At 54.6% G+C, this 13752-nt stretch overlaps 1 protein-coding gene across 2 annotated transcripts; it reads left to right on the top strand.

Moving 5' to 3' along the window:
- The first annotated feature begins 2231 nt into the window (after positions 1-2231).
- On the top strand, positions 2232-6089 carry Arrdc2 (arrestin domain containing 2). Of its 2 annotated transcripts, XM_032919204.1 has the most exons (8): positions 2235-2711; positions 2794-2860; positions 3002-3149; positions 3729-3831; positions 3910-4166; positions 4254-4416; positions 4910-5067; positions 5285-6089. In XM_032919204.1, the coding sequence occupies exons 1-8, from the start codon at positions 2438-2440 to the stop codon at positions 5336-5338; spliced, it is 1224 nt and encodes a 407-aa protein (XP_032775095.1). In that variant the 5' UTR covers positions 2235-2437; the 3' UTR covers positions 5339-6089. The 2 variants fall into 2 exon arrangements, with proteins under 2 accessions (XP_032775094.1, XP_032775095.1); XM_032919203.1 differs by having other exon boundaries at positions 2232-2711; positions 3910-4416.
- Positions 6090-13752: the final 7663 nt, after the last annotated feature.

Raw genomic sequence — 13752 nt, 5'->3', positions numbered from 1 at the left:
GCAGGGCAGATGTGGTACCTGGGCTGGGCTCCCTGCCCCTCACTCACTCAGCTAAGCCAGGCCTCACTATGCCAGACCGTGAAATAGGGCAGAAGCAGGGACCGAATCTGTTCCAGAAGCTCTGAACAGATAAATCCTCAGCTGAATTAAGGAAGTCAGCATCTGTCTGGGTGGGACAGGAAGGGACCCCGTTGAAATTTTCTTCTCCAAGTGACTCAAAGGGAATCCTGAAGCCACCCAGACTTTCACTGAGGACTTCCTCTAACACACTCACTGAGGACTTCCTCTAACACACACACACACACACACACACACACACACACACACACACACACACACACACACGGTGGGGTGGGTTGTGACATGCTTCGTGACACCAGGTGAAGGCCAGGTCCTCTCTGGGTCTCGGACGCTTATCTGTGTGGTACACTCACCGTGGGACGGGGTGTCTTCAATTCCAGCACTTTCCTTTAGGCCAAGGCCTGTGAGTCCTCTCTGGTCCTCCAGGCCACCCCATCCTCTCCGGGCTGCTGGTGAGAGGTGCTGCAGCCTGGGGATCCCTGTGTTCACACAGCTGGGCTCAGGAATGAATTCGTGCCCCAGTGCATCCCATGTCCACCAGGGGGCGCCGGCGTCCTACAAACGCCGGGCAGATTTTCCCGCAGGAGTAATTCTTCCTGTGACTCTTAGGTTAACGGAGGCCCCAGAAGGGTCTTGCTGTCCCCAGGAACGCTGCAGCCCTGGACTCAAAATGTCAAAGAGTCTTCTGGGTTTGCTGCCTATGCATGGCGATTTCCTTCTGGATCTGAGAGACTAAGTTCCCCCATACCCTATGGAAGTGGAAACTGAGGCACGTCTTCCTCGTCCCTTGCCTAGGTCCCTTAGGTACACGGTGGGTGGGGTTGGGTGGGGGACGGTGAATGCGGGAAAAGACCAACCCTCCCTGTCCCCACCAATTCGCACCGCAGGAAACAATCAACCTGTAGTAGGGTGCTCCAGATAGGTCTGCAGGCAGAAGCGAGTTGATGATTAAGCTGGGAGGTTCTGGCCCAGTGGTCACTCCTGCCAACCCATCGCCTAAGAGGCTCAAAATATAAGAAACAGCCAGGCACTGTGGCAAACGCCTATCAAGCCAGCTCTGAAAGACTGGTGGGGTTGGGCAAGTTCAACGTTAGGCTCCGTTCGAGTTCGAGGTGAATTCGAGGCCACCCTGGGCTATGTGAGACGCAGCATCAAAAGAAAAATAAGCTTTCGGGTTCAAAAACCCGATCTGAACTTTAATTCCAGCACTCGGGAAGCAGTGGCAAACTCATCTCTTTGAGTTCAAGGCCAGCCTGGTCTACATAGTGAGTTCCAGAGCAGCCTAGGGAACCCAGTGAAACCCTGTCTCAAAACTACCTGCTTGGGCTGGAGAGATAGCTCCGTGGTTAGCAACCACATGGTGGCTCACAACCATCTGTAATGAGATCTGATGCCCTCTTCTGACCTGCAGACATACATGCAGGCAAGATGCTGTCTGTATATATAATAAATACATCTTTAAAAAAAAAAACAAAAATACTACCTGCCTATCATCCAAGCACTCAGGAGGCTGAGGCAGGGGAACTGTCTCAAGTCCCAGGCAAGACATGAGAACCAGTCTCCGAAAACAACAGAAAAAAAAAAAACAAACCAGTGACAGCTGGGTGACTAAGACCGGGTCCCCCATTCCTGGGTCTCAGTTTCCTTGTTTGACTGTGTATTTGCGAGACCCAAGGCGGCAGAAGTGCGCTGCAGCACCGCCCACTCAGGCTCGCCTCCAGAACCAAGCCCCGCATAAGGGTTCGTGAGGCCACGCCCCGCCGCGCTATTGGTGAAGTTCTTTTCGGTAGGCGAGGCTTTCTCTAAGGCTCCGCTCTATCCCCCTTCGTGCTATTGACTCCGGCTCCGCAGGAGCGGAGTTCCCCTCAGACCACGCCCCTCTATGTTATTGGTCTAGTCCCTAAAAGGGGGCGCGGCTTTATCTCAGGCCACGGCCCTCGAGGAGACGTTGGCCTAGTTCTTTGCAGAACCAGGCTTTTTCAGGCCCCGCCTTCTCACCACGCTATTGGTGGGGGTCTTTTCCTGAAGGTGTGGCTTTCTCCTCAGGCCATCCCTTCGCCGCACTATTGGCCTAGTCTTTTCTGTGGGACTCAGCATTCTCCCTCTGGCCCCGCCCCTACTGTCCTGTTTACAGAGTCTCTTCCGGTAGGCGCGGTCTTTTCCCCAGGCCCCGCCCTCGCCCTGTTGTATAAGAGCGACGCTGGCGCGGGTCACCAGTGGTCTTCGGTCCTGCTGTCCGGTGTGTACGTGTACGTAGTTCGAGCCTGCTGCGCTCGTAGTCTATCTAGTTAGCTCTTCCTCATCGCGGGTTCGAGCACCTGGTCGGTCTGTTTTTGGGTTCGCGACCGTCACCTCAATGCTGTTCGATAAGGTGAAGGCGTTCGTGGTAGAGCTGGATGGGACACGCGCGGGCGCCGAGCCCGTGTTCCACGGAGGCCAGGCCGTGGCGGGCCGGGTATTGTTGGAGCTGGCGGGCGCGGCACGAGTGGGCGCGCTCAGGCTGCGCGCTCGGGGGCGCGCGCGCGCGCACTGGACAGAGTCGCGCAGCGCAGGCTCCAGCACTGCTTATACTCAGAGTTACAGCGAGCGCGTGGAAGTCGTGAACCACCGCGCCACGCTGCTCGCGCCAGGTACGGGCTGGGGACATCTTGGGGCGCACCGGTCATGCGATCCCCAGGCCCACATCCGCTGAGCCCCGGGTCTTGTTCCTAGACTCGGGGGACATCGCCATGCTTCCCGCTGGACGCCACGAGTTTCCCTTCAGCTTCCAGCTGCCTATGTAAGCCCCGCTGTCGCGTATGGCTGGCATCTAGGGTCCCCTCATCCCTGACTACTCGGGACACCCCTCTTGCATGCCCTCCTTCATCTCATTATCTCTTGATAGTGATCCCCTGACCTGCCCCCCCTCTTGCCACCCCAGCTCCCTGGTGACATCCTTCGAGGGCAAACACGGCAGCGTTCGCTATTCCATCAAAGCCACCCTGCACCGGCCATGGGTCCCTGCACGCCGCGCCCGGAAGGTGTTCACTGTCATTGAACCCGTGGACATAAACACACCTGCCCTGCTGGCAAGTGGCTGTCCCGTCGGGGGGAGGGGTCCAGCCTGGCTGCTTGTCGCCTTTTAGATTTGAGGGTCTTAGCAGCCTTTGAAACAGGGAGCCAGAAGTTAGTGATGAGTACAGAACCCACCATAGCTAGGTGCAGATTCTGAGGGTGCTCACCTGCTGTGTGCTTCTGAGCAGCTACCTTGCTCATTCCCAGACTCAGATACCCCGTTTGGGAAACAGGATATGATAGGGCTTTTTGGGTTATTGTTTTTACTGGTTTGGGGTTTTGTTTTTTCTTTTTTCTTTTTTTTATTTTTCATTTTTTAATTTTAGAAAGATCACTCTGTGTGTAGCCCTGACTGGTCTGAGGCTCACTGAGTAGACCAGGATGGCCTCAAGCCCACAGAGATCAACCTGCTGGGGCTCAATGTGTGTGTCACTACATCAAGTCTTATTTTTATTCAACTTTTGGCTTACAGGGTTACATTTTTTAGGAATGTCTGGTCAAAAATTACAACAACCCCCCCTTGTCTCAGCCTTTCTATAAGACTAGGGTCTCCAAGTACCCAGTGCCCAAAGTGACCCTTGGTCTCTCCACAGGAACCCCAGGCTGGAGCCCGGGAGAAAGTGGCACGATCCTGGTACTGCACCCGTGGCCTGGTGTCTCTCTCAGCCAAGATTGACCGTAAAGGCTACACTCCAGGTAACAGGGAAACTATGTGCAGCTGGAGCAGGGATAGTCGGTAGTGGGGAAACTGAGGCAAGCTACTGTCTGCTGCAGGTGAAGTCATCCCTATCTTTGCGGAGATTGACAATGGTTCCACGAGAGCTGTGCAGCCCCGCGCCGCCCTAGTACAGACACAGACCTTCATGGCCCGAGGTGCCCGCAAGCAGAAATGTGCTGTGGTGGCCAGCGTGGACGGGGAGCCTGTGGGCCCTGGTCGCCGTGCGCTCTGGCCTGGTCGTGCGCTGCGTATCCCCCCAGTGGGCCCGTCCATCTTGCACTGCCGGGTACTCAGTGTGGACTACTCCCTCAAGGTACCCAGACTCCCCTACATGCTATCGTCCGGACTGAGGGGGAACGCACAGGTGGGCGTCAGCCCACTTTGCTGCTGCTCCCTTCAGGTCTGTGTGGACATCCCAGGCTCTTCCAAGCTGCTGCTGGAGCTGCCGCTGGTCATCGGCACGGTCCCCCTGCATCCTCTGGGCAGCCGCTCCGCTAGCGTGGGCAGCCGTGCCAGCTTCCTGCAAGACTGGGGCCTGTGCGCCCTGATGGAGCGGCCAGAGGGTGAGCTTAGCCAACTGACAAGGGATGTGGGCGGCCTAGGCCCCACCCTTTGCCCCCGGGGTCTCTGTACAAGCAGGGACTAATCCCAGACACCTATCTAACCTGCACACAGAGGGCTAAGGAGTCAGTTCAAGGCCAGCTTTCAGTACTTAATAATTTAGAAGCCAGCTTGGGCTTGAGGAGACCTGGACTCAGAAGCCAAGGGGAAGCAGGGATGGCTGGAAAGCCAAGGTGCGGAAAGACTGGCCTATGATGCCAGCGTCCAGAGGGCAGCCTGCTCTACACCAAGATCCTGGCTCAAAACAGGCAAAAGAACCAGTAGCCAAAACTGAAGAGTCCAGGTTGCCAGCTGAGGCAGGAGGATTGCTACAAGTTGGATGTCAGCCTGAGCAAGTGAAGCTGACCCCATGGGGAAAGAGCTCGATACCATGTCACAGCCAGAAGCTCGCAGAAGCTGAGCTCCCGAGCCTCACTCACCGTCTCTCCTTTCCAGCCCCTCCTGAGTACTCAGAGGTGGTGAGGGAGAGCCGGCCCGTAGCGGCATCACAGGGCCTCTTCTCCTTCCTGCATGACCCTGATGTGACCACAGAAGGGCCCTACTTTGCCTGTCTCCAGGAGTTCCGCTACCGCCCGCCTCCTCTGTACTCGGAGGTAAGCCGCCTGTACCCTCCCTGGCATTGGTGGGCTGCTCGGTGACATGCTGAGAGGGGGCAGGGTGTCGTGACACAGGCCTGTTGTCTCAGCCTTTGGGAGGCTGAGGTAGGAGGATCCTAAGATTCAGGCGAGACCCTCCTTGGCCCCAACTGTCTGCTCTCTGAGCTGATCTGTAGGAGTTGGGCTGGTGGCTCACTTGGGCTCTGTCTGTCAGGAGGATCCTAACCCACCCTCGGAGGCTGCAAGGCCACGCTGCATGACCTGCTGATCCACGGGCTGACACCTCGGTAACGGTTCACACGTCTTTGGCCACTGCAGTCCTGCCACCTGCTTTGGGAACACAGGGTTAGATGAGGTCTTGTGTCTTCCAATGTCGTACAGGACTTAGAAGCAGCACATGGCTTCCGTGGACAGGTCAAAGCTTCTGGTTCTCTGCATTGACCCACCAGGAGCCAGCAGTGCTAGGGAGAGAGATGAGTCTAGGGGTGGACACTTCAGCCTCATGGGACCAGAAGCCGCTAGAAGTCCAGAGGGGAGGCAGAAGGCTTCCAAAGGGCATTTCAGCGGAGGCTCTAACGTCCGCTCAGCACGCAGGCAGCACAGAGCCAATGGTCAGAGCAGACAGTGCTTACTCCTTCTTCCTGGGGTTGGGAGCCCAGGCGTTTAAGTGCCTTAGACATGGCCTCCCTGTGAGGTTAGCAGGACAGAGGGCCTCATGGACAGACACAAAGGGGAAGTCGGTGGGACCTGAGGGTCCAGGAGTTCCAACTTTTGAGGACCGAGGACTGGTGGTCCAGATGAGCCCAGAGCTGTGGTTGTGATCTGCCATCCATGTTCAGAACCTCAAGCCTCCCTCAGGGATCAAGATCCAGACAAAGACATCGCAGGGAGGACAGGCGACTGGGGGCAGCTGGGCACCCCCACCCCCCACCCTAGACCTGGTCGGAACTTGCCATTTTCACGGTTTGAAGAATGGACCACTTTTGTATATTAATAAATAAATAAACAAATGAGGAAGACGCAAGCTGTCTTGTCATTTTTCTGTGACAGCTGGAGGCCAGCGCAGCTCTGACCCCTTCCTGGGAGGGTCACTGAGACTGATCACACCTCATACACCTGCCACCTGCTCAATAGCTCTGTCTGCTGTTTGTTATAAGGTTTACCCTCCCCCACCGCTGCTGAATATCTGCACTTACATGGAGTGCCCATGGAGGCTGGAGAGGTCATCCTGCCTGGAGGGGTCATCCTGCCTGGAGGGGTCATCCTGCGAGACCCTGTAGCAGGAGTTGACAGACAGCCATGAGCCCTCATGGGTGCTGGGAACAGAACCCAGGTCTTAAACCCTGACCCCCTCTCTGGCAGGTCTGCTCTGTTTATAGTTTTAGTAACTTCCTCAGCCCTGCGTGTGGCATCTGCACTTGATCCCCGGGTCCCCTCCCTGAGGCACAGCATGTACGGTTGTCACCAGCATATAAATGCAGACAGTTAAAAACTTGCTGAGTGGGCTGGAGAGATGGCTCAGTGGTTAAGAGCCCCGACTGCTCTTCCAGAGGTCCTGAGTTCAATTCCCAGCAACCACATGGTGGCTCACAACCATCGGTTATGGGATCAGATGCCCACTTCTGGTGTGTGTGAAGACAGCTACAGTGTACTTATATATAATAAATAAATCTAAAAAAAACAAACAAACAAACAAAAAAAAACAACTTGCTGAGCACTCAGAAGGTTGAAGCAGGAGGATTTCAATGAGTTCAAGGCCAATCTATACTACTTAGTAAGACGGTAGCAATGTCAACTGATAATAGATTCTGTTAATCCCTTGTGAGCAGAGGCAGGAGGATCTCTGGGAGTTCCAGGCCAGCCAAGGCCATGAGGGGAGACCAAAACAAAACTACAGTCTTAAGTGGTGTTGGTCACCACAGCCCCAACATGAGGTGGGAACCCAAGGTAGTGCTCCACACAGCCATGGGATACTCGGGGTGTCTAGACTAGGGAGCCATCCTCACTACTGCCCCCAAATCCAAATCTGAAGCCAGGGACATTGCGTCCCCACCACGTGGGTGCAGGATCCCACTTCCAGGTGTGTTCCTGAGCCTCACAGTGTCCCAAGAGGGGTCATTCGACAGTTCCAGGGCGGTTCCCTCAGGGCAGGCTGACAACCAGACACCTGAGCCGGCAGCTGTGGGGACCTGATGCTTACAGAGGGTTTTTGGGGTCAGGTGAGCAACTAGCAGGAAGGGTCTGGTTCAGTGGTCCTGGGAGAGGAGAGGGAGGGGTCAGGTGAGGTAAGGTTGCTTCAGGCCCCCTGCTTGCTGCTTCAGGTCCCCTCTTCCCGCCCTCTCCTCCCTCTGCAGGGACCAGGGCTGCTTTCCCACCCGTGGCTACAGGATTGAAAGCCAGGAGGCTCACCTCCATGCACTTGCTCCTGGGACCCCCTTAATCTGACCAATGAGTGCTCAGTGTCAAACTCCAGGTCCCTCTCTGTCTCTCTGAACCCTGACGGTGTCCCTGCTGCCTCTGAGCCCCGGGTGACAGGCACGCAAGGCACAGACACTTGGCAGTTGGCCGGGCTGGGCGACTGTTCAGGAATCTACCCACAGTCTCGGCCGCCCTCACCATCTCCCAGCCGCTCCCGGGCACATTCTGTCCGGAGCAGGGCGCCCTGGGGTGCCGGGGAGGGGGCTGCTGTCCTGCTGGGCTCCGGTTACAGGACACCCTGTCCCTACCTCCTGTCAGCGCAACCTCCAGAGTCCCCTCCTGGCTCCTGCTCGTATCTTCCTGAGGAGGGAGAGCAGCTTCAACCCCAGGACCTTTACACCTACTCCACCAGCAGCTCCCGCTCCTCAGCCTCCGAACCCTGTTTGTTTTTATTTTTGTTTGTTTTTGAGACAGTCTTGTGTAGTGCAGGCTGCCCTTGAACTCCAGATGTCCCTGCCTCCCTGTTGTGACAGGCATACACGTTTCTGGGTTCCTGGGACAGGCGGGGCTTTGCCCACGGTAGGCCAGTGCTCTGTCTACTGAGCCCCAGCCCTGATCCCTAGGCTTTGTTTATGATGTTGAGGAAAGTCCCCAAAAAAGCTAAGGAGGAAGTGGTGACTCGCCGGGACAGGTGGTGCCAGCTGTGGCCAGTGGGGGAGGGGAATACAGCTCGGGAAGAATAGAGACATAAACAGAGCAATTCCTCTGTAGGAAAACTGTCCAGGGCTCCTCAGAGTCATAATAGGCAGGAAAGAATACCAAGCCTTGTGCACAAACTCCCGTCGGGGTATCGGGTCCTCCCCTCCCAGCCAGACCCGCCCCATTTCCGGGCTCCTTGTGACCACGGACCATCTGATCTGGCAGAGCCATTGGGGTTGGCTCACAGGGTCCTGACAGAACCAATCAGACTGAGGCTCGGCAGAGGGAATCCAATTCCATATCCCTCGGTGACTAAGGCAGTAGTCTCAGGGACACCTGGATGGGGAGGGGGAGGGGGAGGGAGAGGGACGGAGTCCAGGCCGCAGAGTCAGGGTAGAGCCATGGGAAGGAGGCAGGTCTGGAGGGTCCTGGAAAGAGAAGAGGACATTGGAGTTGGGGTTTAAGTGGATGAAGAGGGGTTTGCCTGGGAAGTGTGTTCCAGTCACAGGGAAGAATCTGTGCAGTAACAGAGCAGACAGCAGTCAAAGATGCTGGGACAGCCATGGCGGTGGTGAATAGAAAGGGGGTAAGGGAGAGACCCTGGGAGCCCCTAGGAATGGAGCTACAGGTCAGGAAGATCTGGTAGTTCCTCAGGTGTGAACCTTTGGCCCAGTGAGTAGGGCAGATCAGGAGTAGGCTCTAGTCACTTGTCTTCCCTGAACAGGCAGCGGCCTCAGGGCTGTGGACTCTTGGGGATGGGGGGGCTGTGATCTGTGAGGAGGGGTGAGGAGATTGCAGGGTTCAGGATTGGCTGAGGAGTGCCAGAGTCCTTTTCCAAGCATAAGCTGCTCCTTGTGTGGGCAAAACAAAAAGCAGGTCTGGAGGAGCCCCAACCACAGGCTTCCTGAGCATTCAGCAGGCTGGCCCAGCTGGGTGTGGACACTGCCAGTAACCCCCATGCAAGGACTGCACTGCACAGAGATGGGCTGCTCTGCTATCCCGAGAAGCACAGGCCTGTGTCTCCCTGTGGCCATGCTGGTAGCTGTGGTGTAGACAAGAGACAGGCGACCCTGTTGAACCCTAAACAAGGACTCCAGCTTCAGTTTGGCTGTGTCCCTTTCCAGGGCCTTAACCTTGGCCACATCAAATGGGAACAATTCCAGTCTGAAGTCACTCTGCTCCTGATACCATTGGAGTCCACTTTCTATCATGTCACCAGGATGCTACATTCTTGTAAACTTTTTTTTTTTCTTTTTTTCCGGAGCTGGGGACCGAACCCAGGGCCCTGCGCTTGCTAGGCAAGCGCTCTACCACTGAGCTAAATCCCCAACCCTCTTGTAAATTTTTAATCACCTTTGAAAATCCCTGAACTGAGCCTGGCCCCCTTTCTGCCTCTCCAGCCTGGTTCTGAGCCCCCACAGGCTGAGGGTGTTTGTATCTTGTATGGGTCACTGTTCTTCTCATCCTGGCCGAGGCTGAGGCCTCTCAGGGAACCAGCATCAGAGAAAAAGGAAGACAGGACCATGTTGTTGTAAAATTATAAGTAATGAGACAGTCTTTTTTTTTTTTTTTTTGGTTCTTTTTTTTTCAGAGCTGGGGACCGAACCCAGGGCCTTGCGCTTCCTAGGCAGCGCTCTACCACTGAGCTAAATCCCCAACCCCGAGACAGTCTTTTTACCCACTGTAGGTCTTGCACTGTAGTGTCCCAAGATATCTGCCAGCTCCGTGGCAGCCCAGACCAGCAGCCCCACACTCCCTTACAGTTAAATCTACACATGAAAGAACACACAACACAATAACCTTTGATCCAATTGATAAGATATAATTGTCCACCTAAACATACAAAACCCTGTATACATCCATTCCCTTAAGAACATTCATAACAACCTATAAGGTACAGCCAGCGTGGAATCTTTTTTTTTTTCTTTTCGGAGCTGGGGACCGAACCCAGGGCCTTGCGCTTCCTAGGCAAGCGCTCTACCACTGAGCTAAATCCCCAACCCCACAGCGTGGAATCTTAACGTCAGCATCCATGTTGTCTTGCAGCTACCCTCTGCCCTCTCCTCCTCTCTCCTCCTCTTCCCATAAACTTTCTCTCCCGCCCATCCTTCCTTCTCATCCAATGACAGGCCTCATTCTAACCTGTACTGGCCCTCACCTATATTTTACAAATTAAATGGGGAGAAGGTTCTGGTGAAGTCACTTGAGTCCTGAGTATGTGACTAGGCAGCTGTCTTTGGGGCAGTGAAATTAGCATCAAAATACAGATAACTCCAGGGCAAACCACAACAGAACCATATTTCTCAAATACGACCACCTGGCTGGGTCCTATAGACTAGCCATACCGCCTCCACATAATTAGCTTTTTTTATTTGTTGAGGCATGGGGCTTGCCTGGAGTTGAGTGCACGGTTATCCTCCTTCCTCAGCCTGTGGATTGCTGAGCTCACAGCTCTGCCTGAGAGAAGCCCCAAGGTGTCTGAATTCAGCTCTTCCACCATCATGCCTGCAGGATGGCCCAACAGGAGCCCCATCCCACCTAGAACTGGCAGCTGCCCCTATGGGGACAATGTTTACTAAGTATCGAGTGATATCAACAAGTGACCAGACTGGGTCACAGGAGTGACGCTGTAGGGCCCCATGGCAGTGCCAGCAGTGTGGCCTGATGGTGAAACCCAGCCTGCTGCTGGCACGGTCCATCCAGGTTGGCTGCCAGACACCAAGTCCAGGTGGCAGAAGGCAAGCAAGAAGGAGCTTATGGTACCTTGCCTGGCCCCAGCCTGCATGCCAGCTGGCTGTGCCACTGTCCCGCACTTCCTCAGTCATGATGGACCTAGCTTTCTCACTGACATGTCAAAGTGAGTAGAGGCTACCCCTACAAAATGCTGATGTCCCAGGTGGCTCCATTTCAGATGAAGAGTGAGACTTTCTTTCTTTCTTTCTTTCTTCCTTCCTTCCTTCCTTCCTTCCTTCCTTCCTTTCTTTCTTTCTTTCTTTCTTTCTTTCTTTCTTTCTTTCTTTCTTTCGGGGGTGTGTGTGTGTCAAAGTGTGAGCTTGCAGAAGATGTGCCTGGATCCCAGGACCTTTTCACAGCTGAGTACTTCCCATCGACAAGCAAGAAGGGGCCAGCCACACGGCTCAGCAGGCAAAGGCATCTACAGCCAAGCCTGTTGGCCTGAGTTCGATCCTCGGACCCTCATAATGGAAAGAGAAACTGGCTCCTGCAAGCTGTTTGTTCTCTGACCTCCGCATGAACACCATAGCATGTCCCCGGATCCTGCACGGAATATACATATAAATAACAAAATAAATCTTGGAACACTCAGGAAGCAGCAGAAACACAAGCACAGCTTAGTCAGGTCCTGCCGAAGGGGCACACTGGGGCTGGGCCTTCCAGAGGCAACAGGGTCCCAGGCAGGAAGAACAAGCTAAGGTCCTAGGGTTGCAGAAGCCGGATGGCTTGGGGTGCGGGAGTTGTGTACTCTGGAGCTCGGGGATGGAAACCCAGGTTCCATCCACAGAGCTAAAGAGAAAGAAAAACCTCACGGTTAGGAACTCAAGCAGGAGATCAGTCACCAGCGCCTCTTCATATTCACAGCAGCCGTGTCTGGTGGACCTGGGGCTGTGCCCACGCACGACTTTCCAACAACCAGGTTCTTCCAGGAACAGAGCGAGGGGCCCAGTCCGGGCCTCAGTTTTCAGTGGGCAAAGTTCTCTGGCCTGTGTAGCAAGGGTGAGGAAGTCGAGGAGCAAGGTGAGCACCTCACTTTCTCTTTTGTTTAAGGCTTTGTTATTTTTTTCTTGTTTGTTTGAGATAGTTTCACACAGCCAAGGCTGGCCTCAAACTCACAGAGATCCGCCTGCCTCTGTCCCCAGGGTGCTGGGATTAGTAATGCATATTACTCTTTCTGATTTTATTGCAACAGTCTCACTATGCAGCCAGTGAGACTTTCCAAGTGTTCAGGCCCAAGTGCTGCCCGCATGCTTAGCTTCAGGCTGTGACAGCCCCTGCCACCTGAATCTATTTTAACCTGATTCTAAACGGGGGATGGGGGTTGGGGTGGGAGGGAAGGCGTATCACTGCAGAGAGCCTAGGGTGATTATCTGCTACCAGAGCAGGGAACAGTCTTAGTGTGGAGCAGACCCCAGGCTGGGATGCTGTCTACAGAGATCCTGTCTCTCTCTCTCTCTCTCTCTCTCTCTCTCTCTCTCTCTCTCTCTCTCTCTCTCTCTCTCTCTCTGTCTCTGTCTCTGTCTCTGTCTCTGTCTCTCTCTCTCTCTCACACACACACACACACACACACACACACACACACACACACACGCACGCCCATGGCATTGCAGTTGTCATTCGCTCGTCATCACATTCATACTGTCATTTTTGAAGCGGGATCCCTCCCCCTGAACCCAGGGCTTGGCAGTTCAGTCAGAGCATTGAGCTGGGGTCCTCCTGCATCCATCTCCCCCGGGGTGTTCCTCTAACAAGCCCAGGACAGGACATTTGGTTTCGGATTGAAGGACTTGGTGACTGTGGGGTCTGGCTATGGCTCAGATGTGTCACGTGACCCCGGTGGTGTGGGCAGGGGCAGGAGGGGGCTGGGGTCACTACCAGGACAGCAGGCCACATCAGCCAGGTCACTGCGGATCAGAGCTCGTTCCTGGCTTCTAAACAAGCCTGGAATTTTCCGGGGACTCCATAGGGATCAGCTGGGCCTGTCCCGGAGATGATTAGTTCTGTCCCTGAGGCACTGGTAACTGTATGGCTTGTGGAAGCTTCACTGGGGAGGGGGGAGGGGGGACGGGGAAACAGTCTGGGGATGTTCCTGTCTTGCGTGGATGCAGGGACTTGTGTGACCACCTCTTGGGGAGCACAGCTCTGCTTTGGAGGGTCTGGGACGGGTGTTGCAGGGCTGTGGGAAACTGAGGACCCTGAAGCAATCCGGACGCTCAGAGTGCAAAAACAACAAGGAAGAAGAGTCTTGACTTAGTCAAAATACTAAAAAGTGTTTAAATCACGTGTTTATTTTATTCCTTTACTTTGCGGGGTGACGTGGCAAGATCCTGGTGCTTAGGTCAAGGGATAGCTTGCTAGAATCAGTTCTCCTTCCAGCATGTGGGTCCCGGGAAGTAAATTCGGGTACTCAGACTTGGCAATGAGCACCCACTCAGTCATGGTGCCAACACTACCAGAAATATTCATCATCAGACCAGAAAGATGAAGGTACAAGCCTGTCATCTTGACACATGGGAAATTGAGGCAGGGGGATGTCTTTGAGTTCCAGACCAGCCAGAGAGCTACAGAGTGAGACCCCCATCTCAAACGACAACAACAAAGATTGGTGGGATCTACATCACAGCTGGGAGGTAGAGGTCCAAGGTCATCCTTGGCTATATAGTATGTTTTTTAGGCTAGCCTGGGCTACATAGGTAGAGCTGTCTCAGCAACAACATAAAGCCCTGTTTAAGCAGAGGGTGGTGCAGGGCCCAGCACTTCTGGAGAAAAGTGAGGTGGCGAGACTGGTCCTACCAGACCCTGGGAGCAATATCACAGCCTGTGGTTACATCA

This window comes from Rattus rattus, chromosome 13 (genome assembly GCF_011064425.1).
Source record: "Rattus rattus isolate New Zealand chromosome 13, Rrattus_CSIRO_v1, whole genome shotgun sequence".
Taxonomy (NCBI): domain Eukaryota; kingdom Metazoa; phylum Chordata; class Mammalia; order Rodentia; family Muridae; genus Rattus; species Rattus rattus.
Note: the sequence above shows the minus strand (reverse complement) of the source record. Positions and strands in the feature narration are given on the sequence as shown.